The 17,343-nt window shown below is 41.1% G+C and overlaps 1 protein-coding gene across 1 annotated transcript in view; it reads right to left on the bottom strand.

Moving 5' to 3' along the window:
* The window catches only part of LOC120049175 (potassium voltage-gated channel subfamily C member 2-like), an 18,112-nt gene extending 5,688 nt beyond the window's left edge, over positions 1–12,424 (bottom strand). The window contains exon 1 of the mRNA XM_038995404.1: positions 11,857–12,424. Within this exon, the coding sequence (XP_038851332.1) occupies positions 11,857–12,424 (568 nt within the window). The remainder of the gene's footprint in view (positions 1–11,856) is intronic.
* Between the last annotated feature and the right edge of the window lie 4,919 nt (positions 12,425–17,343).

The raw sequence follows: 17,343 nt of genomic DNA, 5'->3' as shown, positions 1-17,343 counted from the left end.
CAGGGAGTACCAGTACCAGATCAATGTGGAGTTATATACAGAGAGTACCAGTACCAGATCAATGTGGAGCTATATACAGGGAGTACCAGTACCAGATCATGTGGAGCTATATACAGGGAGTACCAGTACCAGATCAATGTGGAGTTATATACAGGGAGTACCAGTACCAGATCAATGTGGAGCTATTATACAGGGAGTACCAGATCAATGTGGAGCTATATACAGGGAGTAACCAGTACCAGATCAATGTGGAGCTATATACAGGGAGTACCAGTACCAGATCAATGTGGAGCCACATACAGGGAGTATACCAGTACCAGATCAAATGTGGAGCTATAAACAGGGAGTACCAGTACCAGATCAATGTGGACTTATATACAGGGAGTACCAGATCAATGTGGAGCTATAAACAGGAGTACCAGTACCAGATCAATGTGGAGCTATATACAGAGTACCAGTACCAGATCAATGTGGCGCTATATAAGGGAGATACCAGTACAGATCAATGTGGAGCTATATACATGGAGTACCAGTACCAGATCAATGTGGAGCTATATACAGGGAGTACCAGTACCAGATCAATGTGGGGCTATATACAGGGAGTACCAGTACCAGATCAATGTGGAGCTATATACATGGAGTACCAGTACCAGATCAATGTGGAGCTATCTACAGGGAGTACCAGTACCAGATCAATGTGGAGCTATACAGGGTGTACCAGTACCAGATCAATGTGGAGCCACATACAGGGTAAGTACCAGTACCAATCAATGTAGAGCTATATACAGGAAGTACCAGTACCAGATCAATGTGGAGCTATATACAGGAGTACCAGTACACGATCAATGTGGAGCCACACAGGGAGTACCAGTACCAGATCATGTAGAGCTATATACAGGGAGTACCAGTACCAGATCAATGTGGAGCCACATACAGGGAGTACCAGTACCAGATCAATGTGGGGCTATATACAGGGAGTACCAGTACCAGATCAATGTGGAGCTATATACATGGTGTACCAGATCAATGTGGAGCCACATACAGGAGTACCAGTACCAGATCAATGTTGAGCTATAAACAGGGAGTACCAGTACCAGATCAATGTGGAGCTATATACATGGAGTACCAGTACCAGATCAATGTGGAGCTATATACATGGAGTACCAGTACCAGATCAATGTAGAGCTATATACAGGGAGTGCAGATCAATGTGGAGCTATAAACAGGGAGTACCAGATCAATGTGGAGCTATAAACAGGGAGTACCAGATCAATGTGGAGCTATATACATGGAGTACCAGTACCAGATCATGTAGAGCTATATACAGGGAGTACCAATCAATGTGGAGCTATATACAGGGAGTACCAGTACCAGATCAATGTGAGCTATAAACAGGGAGTACCAGATCAATGTGGAGCTATATACAGGGAGTACCAGTACCAGATCAATGTTGAGGTATATACATGGAGTACCAGTACCAGATCAATGTGGAGCTATACACAGGGAGGACCAGACCAGATCAATGTGGAGCTATATACAGGGAGTACCAGTACCAGATCAATGTGGAGTTATATACAGAGAGTAACCAGTACCAGATCAATGTGGAGCTATATACAGGGAGTACCATACCAGATCAATGTGGAGCTATATACAGGGAGTACCAGTACCAGATCAATGTGGAGTTATATACAGGGAGTACCAGTACCAGATCAATGTGGAGCTATATACAGGGAGTACCATTACCAGATCAATGCGGAGCTATATACAGGGAGTACCAGTACCAGATCATGTGGAGCTATATACAGGGAGTACCAGTACCAGATCAATGTTGAGCTATATACAGGGAGTACCAGTACCAGATCAATGTGGAGCTATATACAGGGAGTACCAGTACCAGATCAACGTGGAGCTATAAACCGGAAAGTACCAGATCAATGTGGAGTTATATACAGGGAGTACCAGTAACCAGATCAATGTGGAGCTATATACATTGGTGTACCAGTACAGATCAATGTGGAGCTATATACAGGAAGTACCAGTACCAGATCAATGTGGGGCTATTTACAGGGAGTATGTATTTGAGGGAGATATGTACATGAAGGCAGGGTAAAAGTCACTAAGCATCAGGATAGATAATATAAGGTATTTGAGGGTAGATGTGTACATGAAGGCAGGGTAAAAGTGACTAAGCATCAGGATAGATAATAATAAGGTATTTGAGGTAGATGTTTACATGACGGCAAGGGTAAAGTGACTAGGCATCAGGATAGATAATAATAAGGGTATTTGAGGTAGATGTGTAAATGAAGGCAGTGTAAAGTGACTAAGCATCAGGATAGATAATAATAAGGTATTTGAGGTAGATGTTTACATGAAGGCAGGGTAAAGTGACTAGGGCATCAGGATAGATAATAATAAGGTATTTGAGGTAGATGTGTACATGAAGGCAGGGTAAAGTGACTAGGCATCAGGATAGATAATAATAAGGTATTTGAGGTAGATGTGTACATGAAGGCAGGGTAAAAGTGACTAGGCATCAGGATAGATAATAATAAGGTATTTGAGGTGGATGTGTACATGAAGGCAGGGTAAAGTGACTAGACATCAGGATAGATAATAATAAGGTATTTGAGGTAGATGTGTACATGAAGGCAGGGTAAAGTGACTAGACATCAGGATAGATAATAATAAGGTATTTGAGGTAAGATGTTTACATGAAGGCAGGGTAAAGTGACTAGGCATCTGTCACGTTCCTGACCTTGTTTCCTTTTGTATTGTTGTGTTTAGTGGGTCAGGACGTGAGCTGGGTGGGCAGTCTGTGTTGTTTGTTCTATGTTAAGTGTCAGTGTTAATTGACCTTGTATGGCTCTCAATCAGAGGCAGGTGGTTGTCGTTTTCCTCTGATTGAGAACCATATATAGGTAGGTTGTTTCACATTGTTTGTTGTGGGTGTTGTCTTCCGTGTCTGTGTATGTTGCACCACACGGGACTGTTTCGGTTTGTCGTTCGTGTATGTAGTCTGTTCCTGTTCGTGCGTTCTTCGTATATTGTAAGTTCTCAAGTCCAGGTCTGTCTACATCGTTTATTTGTTTTGTAGGTTGTTGAAGTGTTTCGTGTTTCGTCTTTACTTTAATAAACATCATTATGTCCACATTCCACGCTGCGCTTTGGTCCAATCCCTACTCCTCCTCTTCAGACGAAGAGGAGGAGAATGACCGTTACAGCATCAGGATAGATAATAAGGTATTTGAGGTAGATATGTACATGAAGGCAGGGTAAAGTGACTAGGCATCAGGATAGATAATAATAAGGTATTTGAGGTAGATATGTACATGAAGGCAGGGTAAAGTGACTAGACATAAGGATAGATAATAATAAGGTATTTGAGGTAGATATGTACATGAAGGCAGGGTAAAGTGACTAGACATCAGGATAGATAATAAGGTATTTGAGGTAGATGTGTACATGAAGGCAGGGTAAAGTGACTAGGCATCAGGATAGATAATAATAAGGTATTTGAGGTAGATGTGTACATGAAGGCAGGGTAAAGTGACTAGGCATCAGGATAGATAATAATAAGGTATTTGAGGTAGATATGTACATGAAGGCAGGGTAAAGTGACTAGGCATCAGGATAGATAATAATAAGGTATTTGAGGTAGATATGTACATGAAGGCAGGGTAAAGTGACTAAGCATCAGGATAGATAATAATAAGGTATTTGAGGTAGATATGTACATGAAGGCAGGGTAAAGTGACTAGACATCAGGATAGATAATAATAAGGTATTTGAGGTAGATATGTACATGAAGGCAGGGTAAAGTGACGAGACATCAGGATAGATAATAATAAGGTATTTGAGGTAGATATGTACATGAAGGCAGGGTAAAGTGACTAGACATCAGGATAGATAATAATAAGGTATTTGAGGTAGATATGTACATGAAGGCAGGGTAAAGTGACTAGACATCAGGATAGATAATAATAAGGTATTTGAGGTAGATATGCACATGAAGGCAGGGTAAAGTGACTAGACATCAGGATAGATAATAATAAGGTATTTGAGGTAGATGTGTACATGAAGGCAGGATAAAGTGACTAGGACATCAGGATAGATAATAATAAGGTATTTGAGGTAGATGTGTACATGAAGGCAGGGTAAAGTGACTAGGCATCAGGATAGATAATAATAAGGTATTTGAGGTAGATGTGTACATGAAGGCAGGGTAAAGTGACTAGGCATCAGGATAGATAATAATAAGGTATTTGAGGTAGATGTGTACGTGAAGGCAGGGTAAAGTGACTAGGCATGAGGATAGATAATAATAAGGTATTTGAGGTAGATGTGTACGTGAAGGCAGGGTAAAGTGACTAGACATCAGGATAGATAATAATAAGGTATTTGAGGTAGATGTGTACGTGAAGGCAGGATAAAGTGACTAGACATCAGGATAGATAATAATAAGGTATTTGAGGTAGATGTGTACGTGAAGGCAGTGTAAAGTGACTAGGCATCAGGATAGATAATAATAAGGTATTTGAGGTAGATGTGTACATGAAGGCAGGGTAAAGTGACTAGGCATCAGGATAGATAATAATAAGGTATTTGAGGTAGATGTGTACATGAAGGCAGGGTAAAGTGACTAGACATCAGGATAGATAATAATAAGGTATTTGAGGTAGATGTGTACATGAAGGCAGGGTAAAGTGACTCGACATCAGGATAGATAATAATAAGGTATTTGAGGTAGATGTGTACATGAAGGCAGGGTAAAGTGACTAGACATCAGGATAGATAATAATAAGGTATTTGAGGTAGATGTGTACATGAAGGCAGGGTAAAGTGACTAGACATCAGGATAGATAACAATAAGGTATTTGAGGTAGATGTGTACATGAAGGCAGGGTAAAGTGACTAGACATCAGGATAGATAATAATAAGGTATTTGAGGTAGATGTGTACATGAAGGCAGGGTAAAGTGACTAGGCATCAGGATAGATAATAATAAGGTATTTGAGGTAGATATGTACATGAAGGCAGGGTAAAGTGACTAGGCATCAGGATAGATAATAATAAGGTATTGAGGTAGATATGTACATGAAGGCAGGGTAAAGTGACTAGGCATCAGGATAGATAATAATAAGGTATTTGAGGTAGATATGCACATGAAGGCAGGGTAAAGTGACTAGACATCAGGATAGATAATAATAAGGTATTTGAGGTAGATGTGTACGTGAAGGCAGTGTAAAGTGACTAGGCATCAGGATAGATAATAATAAGGTATTTGAGGTAGATGTGTACATGAAGGCAGGGTAAAGTGACTAGGCATCAGGATAGATAATAATAAGGTATTTGAGGTAGATATGTACATGAAGGCAGGGTAAAGTGACTAGACATCAGGATAGATAATAATAAGGTATTTGAGGTAGATATGCACATGAAGGCAGGGTAAAGTGACTAGACATCAGGATAGATAATAATAAGGTATTTGAGGTAGATGTGTACGTGAAGGCAGTGTAAAGTGACTAGGCATCAGGATAGATAATAATAAGGTATTTGAGGTAGATGTGTACATGAAGGCAGGGTAAAGTGACTAGGCATCAGGATAGATAATAAGGTATTTGAGGTAGATGTGTACATGAAGGCAGGGTAAAGTGACTAGACATCAGGATAGATAATAATAAGGTATTTGAGGTAGATGTGTACGTGAAGGCAGGGTAAAGTGACTAGACATCAGGATAGATAATAATAAGGTATTTGAGGTAGATATGTACGTGAAGGCAGGGTAAAGTGACTAGGCATCAGGATAGATAATAATAAGGTATTTGAGGTAGATGTGTACGTGAAGGCAGTGTAAAGTGACTAGGCATCAGGATAGATAATAATAAGGTATTTGAGGTAGATATGTACATGAAGGCAGGGTAAAGTGACTAGACATCAGGATAGATAATAATAAGGTATTTGAGGTAGATGTGTACATGAAGGCAGGGTAAAGTGACTCGACATCAGGATAGATAATAATAAGGTATTTGAGGTAGATGTGTACATGAAGGCAGGGTAAAGTGACTAGACATCAGGATAGATAATAATAAGGTATTTGAGGTAGATGTGTACATGAAGGCAGGGTAAAGTGACTAGACATCAGGATAGACAATAATAAGGTATTTGAGGTAGATATGTACATGAAGGCAGGGTAAAGTGACTAGACATCAGGATAGATAATAATAAGGTATTTGAGGTAGATGTGTACATGAAGGCAGGGTAAAGTGACTAGACATCAGGATAGATAATAATAAGGTATTTGAGGTAGATATGTACATGAAGGCAGGGTAAAGTGACTAGACATCAGGATAGATAATAATAAGGTATTTGAGGTAGATATGTACATGAAGGCAGGGTAAAGTGACTAGACATCAGGATAGATAATAATAAGGTATTTGAGGTAGATATGTACATGAAGGCAGAGTAAAGTGACTAGGCATCAGGATAGATAATAATAAGGTATTTGAGGTAGATATGTACATGAAGGCAGGGTAAAGTGACTAGGCATCAGGGCAGATAATAATAAGGTATTTGAGGTAGATATGTACATGAAGGCAGGGTAAAGTGACTAGGCATCAGGATAGATAATAATAAGGTATTTGAGGTAGATGTGTACGTGAAGGCAGTGTAAAGTGACTAGGCATCAAGATAGATAATAATAAGGTATTTGAGGTAGATGTGTACATGAAGGCAGGGTAAAGTGACTAGGCATCAGGATAGATAATAATAAGGTATTTGAGGTAGATGTGTACATGAAGGCAGGGTAAAGTGACTAGACATCAGGATAGATAATAATAAGGTATTTGAGGTAGATGTGTACATGAAGGCAGGGTAAAGTGACTCGACATCAGGATAGATAATAATAAGGTATTTGAGGTAGATGTGTACATGAAGGCAGGGTAAAGTGACTAGACATCAGGATAGATAATAATAAGGTATTTGAGGTAGATGTGTACATGAAGGCAGGGTAAAGTGACTAGACATCAGGATAGATAACAATAAGGTATTTGAGGTAGATGTGTACATGAAGGCAGGGTAAAGTGACTAGACATCAGGATAGATAATAATAAGGTATTTGAGGTAGATGTGTACATGAAGGCAGGGTAAAGTGACTAGGCATCAGGATAGATAATAATAAGGTATTTGAGGTAGATATGTACATGAAGGCAGGGTAAAGTGACTAGGCATCAGGATAGATAATAATAAGGTATTTGAGGTAGATATGTACATGAAGGCAGGGTAAAGTGACTAGGCATCAGGATAGATAATAATAAGGTATTTGAGGTAGATATGCACATGAAGGCAGGGTAAAGTGACTAGACATCAGGATAGATAATAATAAGGTATTTGAGGTAGATGTGTACGTGAAGGCAGTGTAAAGTGACTAGGCATCAGGATAGATAATAATAAGGTATTTGAGGTAGATGTGTACATGAAGGCAGGGTAAAGTGACTAGGCATCAGGATAGATAATAATAAGGTATTTGAGGTAGATATGTACATGAAGGCAGGGTAAAGTGACTAGACATCAGGATAGATAATAATAAGGTATTTGAGGTAGATATGCACATGAAGGCAGGGTAAAGTGACTAGACATCAGGATAGATAATAATAAGGTATTTGAGGTAGATGTGTACGTGAAGGCAGTGTAAAGTGACTAGGCATCAGGATAGATAATAATAAGGTATTTGAGGTAGATGTGTACATGAAGGCAGGGTAAAGTGACTAGGCATCAGGATAGATAATAAGGTATTTGAGGTAGATGTGTACATGAAGGCAGGGTAAAGTGACTAGACATCAGGATAGATAATAATAAGGTATTTGAGGTAGATGTGTACGTGAAGGCAGGGTAAAGTGACTAGACATCAGGATAGATAATAATAAGGTATTTGAGGTAGATATGTACGTGAAGGCAGGGTAAAGTGACTAGGCATCAGGATAGATAATAATAAGGTATTTGAGGTAGATGTGTACGTGAAGGCAGTGTAAAGTGACTAGGCATCAGGATAGATAATAATAAGGTATTTGAGGTAGATATGTACATGAAGGCAGGGTAAAGTGACTAGACATCAGGATAGATAATAATAAGGTATTTGAGGTAGATGTGTACATGAAGGCAGGGTAAAGTGACTCGACATCAGGATAGATAATAATAAGGTATTTGAGGTAGATGTGTACATGAAGGCAGGGTAAAGTGACTAGACATCAGGATAGATAATAATAAGGTATTTGAGGTAGATGTGTACATGAAGGCAGGGTAAAGTGACTAGACATCAGGATAGACAATAATAAGGTATTTGAGGTAGATATGTACATGAAGGCAGGGTAAAGTGACTAGGCATCAGGATAGATAATAATAAGGTATTTGAGGTAGATATGTACATGAAGGCAGGGTAAAGTGACTAGACATCAGGATAGATAATAATAAGGTATTTGAGGTAGATATGTACATGAAGGCAGGGTAAAGTGACTAGGCATCCGGATAGATAATAATAAGGTATTTGAGGTAGATATGTACATGAAGGCAGGATAAAGTGACTAGACATCAGGATAGATAATAATAAGGTATTTGAGGTAGATGTGTACATGAAGGCAGGGTAAAGTGACTAGACATCAGGATAGATAATAATAAGGTATTTGAGGTAGATATGTACATGAAGGCAGGATAAAGTGACTAGACATCAGGATAGATAATAATAAGGTATTTGAGGTAGATGTGTACATGAAGGCAGGGTAAAGTGACTAGACATCAGGATAGATAATAATAAGGTATTTGAGGTAGATATGTACATGAAGGCAGGATAAAGTGACTAGACATCAGGATAGATAATAATAAGGTATTTGAGGTAGATGTGTACATGAAGGCAGGGTAAAGTGACTAGGCATCAGGGTAGATAATAATAAGGGTAAAATAAAGAGCGGAGTAGCAGCAGCAAATAATGAGTGTAAAAGTGTGTCTGTGTGAATGTGCGTGTATGTATGTATGTGTGTGTGTTTGTGTTGTGTGGGTATGCGTGTGTGTGTGTAGTGTTTGTGAATGTGTGAGGGTTTTGTGTCGGTGTAAAAGCTTAGTGTGTGTGAGTGAGTGTGTATATTGTGTGTATATAAAGTGGATGTGCACAGGTTCAGGGCAAGATAGAGTCAGTGCAGACAGTTCGGGTAACATTAATTGACTATTTCGCAGTCTGGCTATTTCGCAGCCTTATGGCTTGGGGTAGAAGCTGTCTCTGAGCTTGTTGGTCTGAGAGCCAACGCTTCGATACCGTTTTCCGGTCCGCACCACCCTTTGTAGCGATTTGCTGTCAAGGGCGGTGATATTGCCATACCAAGTGGTGATGCAGCTAGTCAAGATGCTCTCAATGGTGCAGCTGTAGAACTTTTTGAGGATCTGAGGGCCCATGACAAATCTTTTCAGTCTCCTGAGGGGGAAGAGGTGTTGTCGTGCCCTCTTCATAACTGTGCGGGTGTGTGTGGACCATTTTAAGTCCTTAATGATGTGGACACCAAGGAACTTGAAGCTCTCGACCCGCTCCACAAAAGCTCTGTCGATGTGGATGGGAGTGTGCTCTCCCCTCTTTCTTCTATAGTCCACAATCAGCTCCTTGGTCTTACTAACATTGAGGGAGAGATTGTTGTCCTGGCACCACACTGCTAAGTCTCTGACCTCCTCCCTGTTGGCTGACTCATGATGATGGTGTTGGAGTCATGCACGGCCATGGTGTTGTTGTGTGACATGACCAGCCTTTCAAAGCACTTCATAATTACAGATGTGAGTGCTACAGGGCGATAGTCATTTAGGTAGGTTACCTTGGAGCTCTTGGGAACAGGGACAACGGTGGTCAATTAAAATGATGTTGGGATTACAGACTGGGACAAGGAGAGATTGAAAATCTCTGTGAAGACACCTGCCAGCTGGTCTGCGCAGGCTTTGAGAACACTCCCTGGTATTCCATTTGGCCTGGCGGCCTTATGATTGCTAACCTGTTTTAACGTTTTGCTCACATCGGCCATGGAAAGCGAGATCACACAGTCATATGGGCTTTCACGCAATGTACAATGTTATATTCCTCGAAGCGACCTTCCTCCTATATTGTCATTTTGCATGTTTGATGTCTCTCGTCAGAGGTCGTAGTGGGATTTATTGCATGAGTCCATGTCCCGTTCATTGTAAGCGGTAGCGCTAGCCTTTAGCCCAGGACGGATATAGGATCAGTTGTGCCTTTTCGATCATAATGGAAAATTATTACATGGGTAGTGGGGATCTGATCCTAGATCAGCACTCCTACTCTGAGTGACAAGCTTTGCTGGCTTCATTATTCTATTAGCTCAAGACGGACCTGTCTGTTTCAAGGCACCATCATCAGCACAATCTCCCCAGGGAGATGCTATTAATGGGCCTCCTGCCAGTGAGAGATGAGCTGGATATAAACAAGGCCGTTTAGGAAGGAGGGAGATGAGACAGGAGGTCATATTAGACTCCGAAAAGGATGGGGTACACATTGTGACATGACAGTGGCCAGGAGCCTCTGGAGCGCTGACTCCACAGCCAGTCGGCCAATGAGATGGTTATTTACTGCCTATTGAGCAAAACAACTGCAGGCCAGTAAACACAGGTCCTTCACTGGTCATGTGAGCATACAGTTCGCATGGATAAGGTGTGGACTGGTAGGTAGATATATATGTAGGAGGCTCACCCTAACATTTCAGGAAGAGAAGACACGTTTGCCAGGTGTACAATGAACAAATGATTGACAGCAACCTATAGAATTCGACTTAAATCAACAATAAATAACTGATAGATAACCAAGTATGCAAAAGAGTCAATTGTAAGTGACAATTAGTCTAATGCCCTCTGCGATACGTAAAGATTCTGAAATACTTTCTCTCACAGGCTATTAATATGCGGGGCACATCTCACTCCAACAGGTAAAATTGCCCATAAGCATTTCAATCAAAAGCAATCAATTCAAGGTCATGTTTACATTGTTGCAATGATCGAATTTAGGCTCATGTCGTGAGTTATTGCGGTAAACATTTAAAATGAATTGATATGTTTTAAACTTATATTTTGAAATGAATTAATAATTTTAAATAAATAACCGCCCGAATCTTGTTCGTAAATGTAGGCTTAAGGCCAAATACGTAATGTTTCTGGTGTAGGACTGCAGATAAATGGTACAAATACGTAATGTTTCTGGTGTAGGACTGCAGATAAACGGCTCGATTTGGTAATATGGTGGTGTGTCTAACCACAGGTTCTACATTCGCCTATCTCTGTTGAGCGATGGACCATTCCATCACCCCTCTACCACACGTCATGCTCAATACCAAACAAACCCAACCGACAGAAGAAAAAAACTCATTTGGTGGTATCAGGAAAAAAAACTGTCATCTAATTCGTGAAATATTTCTACTTGATTCTCATTATCATGGATCGGTAGTGTAGCTTAACTTAAATATGTATTTACGCACCACAAGTCTAGTGCATTGATATGTTTAGATGCATACTTGTGTATGACAAAAAGAGGAAAAATATCGAGTTTCATTATTTGAACTATATTCAAGTTTAAAAGGTGATTATGAAAGCAGTCGTGGGGAAATCATATTTTATGCACACTGAAATGTGAATAAGCAGACAACCTATGTCCCTTACAACGAATTTAAAAATGTTAATAATGTATAATGTATGTTATATTTGTGTAATAATTTTTATTTTATTAGGAGGAATTGATGTCTAATGTAATTACACTTTTCTGTGCAAAGAAGGAATCGGGGGAACTTGTTGTGCATGGACTGTTATGTGAGCTCTCCACACAAGCGCGCGCTCTTACCCTTGCCGCTCTGGAAGAATAGGGATCCTCAAATAGATTCCAAATCACAGGTCGCCACTTTTTCCAGCGGCTGATATTAGGATCAACCACTTCCTCAATTCCGAGTCTTTTCCCCGTCTCTTCGTCGTCGTCTCCATTGTCAACGTTTATGTCGAACACGTCGAGCGCCTCCTCGGCGTCCCTGTGTTGGCGATAGGTCATCCAGCAGCATGGCTCCACGTCCGTCTCATCGATTCCCCAGAAGGACAGCTCTTCCTCGAACAGCGGACCACAAACATCTGCTGGGCAATGGAGTTTCCCGGTTCGATAGTAGTTAAGGACATAAGCGAATACCCCTGGGTGGCGGTCAAAAAAGTATTCGTTGTTCCGCGTGTTGTACTCTATGAAGCCGGGGACTTGTTGCAGCTGATCCAAAACGGACTCGATGTCAGAATCGGAGGCAAGAAGGGCCAGCCGAGTCCCCGGCAGTGTCCTCAGCGTGTTCTTGTACGTCTCGTGCCTGGTTCCCCCAACGTTGAGGATTATCCTCTCGTTGTCGTCGAACTTACCCATCGCTCTGTATAAGACATGACTTGGTAAATAAGGTATATCGAGTGCAGTCCAGAGTAACAGCGGGCACGGTGCTGTACACACCCAGTTGGGTTAGAAAATCTCACGAAAGCCCTTTTGGATTCAGCTGAGAGCAGCCACTCCAAATTCAGCCTGGAGCTCTCATTGCGCTTGGTGAAAGTGCTTTACCAATCTCATCGTTGTTGGTGATTTGGAAGAGAGGATCTTATCGCGTGTCAGACTCCCTCTAGTTCCTCCTTGTGCGAAGGATCTGTCAGCCAGTAGCTCCAAGCACAGGCAGCGCCGGTTATGTGTGCCTTGGGGGTGTCTTTACTCTCTTCTCCGCTCAACACTTGGACAGGTGAAGTCAAACGAAACCATTCCAATTATTGATTTGTAACCTTGAGCTCTGTGCCCTTTTTGTTAAAGGTCATGACAATGCCGTGGTGAATAGCAAGTAAGCAAACCTGGATATGGTTCTCTCCGAAATGTGAGTCTTTGACGAGAAACGACGTCAAGGGCACACCCTCTCCCTTTCTGTACACAGGTTGTCTGTTGCTATAGTGTGTGTGTGCGTCCGTGTTACTAGCGATCCTCTCACACGTGCTCATGTTGCTATGTAGCAACGATCACTCATTACATTTGGATTGGCAATCAAAATAGTTGAAATCTATGCCAACGAATATCTAGTGCAACTTTTTTCAGCTTTTATGATTCGCCGAAATAAGATGTTGAACATGAGTGTTCTCAACAGGTCAGATTGCTTGACTGAAAAACATGTCTCATGTGGTTCCCGTTCTATTTCCATCACAGAGTGTGCTCCTACATTTCATTGTGCAATTATTTATAGGAATTATCTTCGATCTGGTTTCACACTGACGCGAGATGCGCTTTCAAAGCGAGGGAGCTGTCCTTTCAGCACCTTACATCTGTGACATCAGCAACCGCAGGAAAATAGTTAAACATTCGGTTCCATTTGTTGGGTTGTATTTCAACACGTTGATTTAGCCTACATGGCATGCTGAGTGGTTTAATTCGAGCAACATAGGCTATCAATTACATTCTCATAATAACTCGTGATTCGGACCACTTGCCAAGAGCAAAACAGAACTGGTCAGGTCAGTGTGTCTCTCTCTCTGGTTAACTTGTTGAATAGATCAACCACAATACACTCTTAGAAAAAAAGGTTCTGGATTTAACCAACATTTTTTATTTTGGTTCCAAATAGAACCCAATATGGAAGCCTATATGGAACGCAATGGTTCTATATGGAACCAATTTCGGTTCTATACAGAACCTTAAGTGTTGCCATACATGAAGCAAGCATAGAGCCCTTTTTGGAGTAACATAACGCATAGGCCTATGTACTAACGCAATAGCTATAGGCCTATACGCTACTAAAGTGCTGGGAATTAGCCAATGCGGAAAATAAACTAAATAAAGACGTCGGGAAATCAAGACATTCAAGCCTAAAATGTGACATCTCTTTGAATGTCTACACTTGGTTGGGTGGCACTAGAGAGCGAGTCTCCTTTGATGTGCTCAGCGCAGCTCAATCAACGGGATGAGGCCTTGAGAGGAGGATAGCTATAATTACGCGCATCATATTCCCCGATGTACATGCCGTAAAAACGTGCCACGCTCGACTGAACAGTAATGAAAACTCATTTCTCATCTACAAAGGGGGAAAACTCCACTCCCATTCAAAGTTGATTTGTTTTAAAAATGTTAAATTACAATTTACAAACCGTAGCCAATGAGAAGAGTAGGCTATAGCCTGCATATACTATTGGGCTGTAAATAGAAAAGGAGAAGAGAATAACTAGTCTTTTTCTCAAAATGGAGCCTCAATCTGTGAGATGGTTCTGATCAGAGCAGTTTAACCGTCTGTTTCATTGGCGTTTTGTTTGTACTATTGGTACTACTATCCTGATGCTTAGTCACTTGTTTGTACTATTGGGAGCCATTCATCATTATGGCCTTCAGCACATGTGGACTGAAAGGGTCTTTCCTAATAAACAGCTCACTGGGCACAGATGCCAATTCAATGTCTAATCCATATGTTGGTTCAATGTAATTCAATTGAAATGGCATGGAAACAACGTTGATTCAACCAGTGTGTGCCCAGTGGGAGGTATACTTCCACATGACCAATACAAGAACCAAACAACCAGCAGCACCTATCTATTTCCCCCCTCTCCCACAGCTCTTTGCTAAAAATAGAACAGCCAGACTGCCAGAGAGCTGATCTTTATCGGGAAGTGAAGGGTAAAAAATAAGTTTCAGAGAGCCAAGGTGGTTCCTAGGCTGCCCATATCAGCCATGTAGATCTGCATGGCCATTTCTCCAGGGAGGGGTCTTGCAGCCTGGGTTTGAATGCATTTGGGTTCAAGTGCAAGTTCAATTTTTACACAATCATTTTTTCATATTTTAAGCCATAGTCTACCCCAGAGGAAAATTTAGATGCAGAAAGGACAATGTCCAAACTCTTTAAATATATGTCTCTGGTCTACCCACCCTCTCTGTCTAGTAGGCCTAATATCTATATCATGGATATATTTCGATCTGAATCAACTACAACTTAAGCAGCTAATATAAACAATATAATGTACATCTTTCAGAAATATTACATTTTCATAAAACTAGGAGGGGGTTCGTATGAGTAGAGACATTTCCTAAAAATACCCTTCAACTAGCTTAGCTTAATGGCTAATGTTTGACCTTCCATTGTGTGGTACTCACAGCTTATTTCACACAGTTCAGACAAATTCATCTTTTCAGAGCAAATCAACTAAGACAAATTCAAATGGCACTAGTCTGAATGTGTCAAATCAGGCCTGATACAAAAACAGAACAGATAGCAGCACTTAGCTAACATTTAACATTTGGCAAGGAGCTATGGCAACAAGATACTTTCTTCAAGAGCAAGGAGCCATAGTATTGTAGCGAATGGCGGGGCAGGGAAGTGAACCCGGGTCGCTGGTATGAAAAGCAATCACTCATTGCGCCAAAAGGGTTAAGCCACTTGGTGGGAATTGTGACATGGCTCATATATAGCGAGGATCGCTACACTGCCCCCTCCGAACGGGAAGGCACCTCCTCGTGCTTCAACTGCTCAGCCTCCTCACACATCCGGGCTGTGCTCTCCGATGGCTTCAAAGCCGCCATCTCACTTCTGACACCAGCATAGCAAACTGCAGGGTAGGGAAGCTGGCTTGAAAGGTCGCTGGCTTGAAAGGCAAACAACATACACATCGCGCCGACAGGGTTAACCCACTTGATGGGAATTGTAACATGGCTCACGTCCAGCATAAGGACCACTAGTATGTTTTGTTCACTGTAAGCTACTCCCATTTGACCAAAGACATTATTATAGTCAGGAAACTAAAAGGTTTTCATGGATATTAGCCTAATCAAAAATATGCATTTTGTTCAAAAGCGTTTGACAAGTTTGCCTCTGAGGATGAAAATGAAAGATAATTGGTTACAATTGTGATAGAGAAGGCTGTTAAGAAGCGATTCATTCTATACAAAGTCCTGAGAGCTTACTGAATTGGCAAAGCCTTGCCAATAGGAAGCCTTTTCAAACATCAGCTAACACTTTCACAGAACTATGAGAAAGTGACCTTGTGAAGGCTGAGATGCAGTGTTCCTGAACACACACACAAACACACAACCTCCTTGCCGTCATTTCAGCATGAACTTTTTGTGCCGTCCTGTTCGGCCTATCCTAATTTTATCCCAGATCATGAGCTCTCCCTGCTCTCTCTCTCTCCCAGTAGACTAGCTTGCTGACATTTAAGATGTCCAATGAACAAGCATCTACAATTCTGTTTGTCCTCCACGATAAAGGTGGAGAGAGGACACAAAGAATCAAGGAAAGACTACATTGCAAACTAGTCCAAGACAATACCCTGGCAGACAATGGGTGTCTTTACACCACACAGAGCTTCAGCAAACACCATGTGCTGGTTTACAGGATACAGATGAAGCCTTGTCCTGGACTAAAAAAACATGCTCAATTGAGAATCTCCATAAAAATTGGTTAGTCCAGGACTAGGCTTCATCTGTGTCTGGGAAACCAGCCCTTTGAGAAACATTCAGGACTTTACTCAGTCTCAGTGGTCCTAGACTACAGGTTTAGTGTAAATTGGCAGACAAAGGAATAACGATTAAAAGTTGTGTACGCACAGGACCACTGAACGTCAGGCTGAAAGTGCTCCATCTTGAAAACTTGACTACTGACATGCAAAACTGTTTGGGATCGTATTAACAGTGGGCTATTAAACAAATACTAAGACAGTTTGAGTGAACCATCGCAATAAACTTCTGGACACAACCCAAATTAGTAAGGGTTTTGGTATAGTTTGCTTCCGTTTGGTGACATAGCCTATCTTCTGCCACTATTAGGCTGAGTTTACACAGGCAGCCCAATTCATATCTTCTGCATATCTGATACCTATTTGAACTTCTCCCTAATGTGTAAACAGCAACAACAAAAAAAACACATGGAATCTGATCTTTTGACTTCTGATTTATAGCACCAATCCTGATACAAACCCCCATCCTCCATATGCGACCTCTGTCCGGAAGCTCAGATCAGGTGTTTTTGCTCTGAAGTGCTCTTTTGTGTGTTTTTTTTTTGCACAGTACCTTCTGTTACCGTGACTGTCATGTTTTGTCTTTGATCTTCATGTCTTGTCCCTGTGCTTCCCTCTGCTGGTCTTATTAGGTTCTTTCCCTCTTTCTCTCTCTATCGTTCCGTTCCTGCTCCCAGCTGTTTCTCATTCTCCTAACGACCTCATTTACTCTTTCACACCTGTCCCCTATTTTGCCCTCTGATTAGAGTCCCTATTTCTCCCTCTGTTTTCCGCTTCTGCCTGGTCGGATTCTTGTTTGATGTTTGCTGTTCCTGTGTCCTT

Source organism: Salvelinus namaycush, chromosome 6, assembly GCF_016432855.1.
Source record: "Salvelinus namaycush isolate Seneca chromosome 6, SaNama_1.0, whole genome shotgun sequence".
Lineage (NCBI taxonomy): Eukaryota > Metazoa > Chordata > Actinopteri > Salmoniformes > Salmonidae > Salvelinus > Salvelinus namaycush.
The sequence above is the reverse complement of the archived record's forward strand: the minus strand, read 5'-3'. Positions and strand labels throughout refer to the sequence as shown.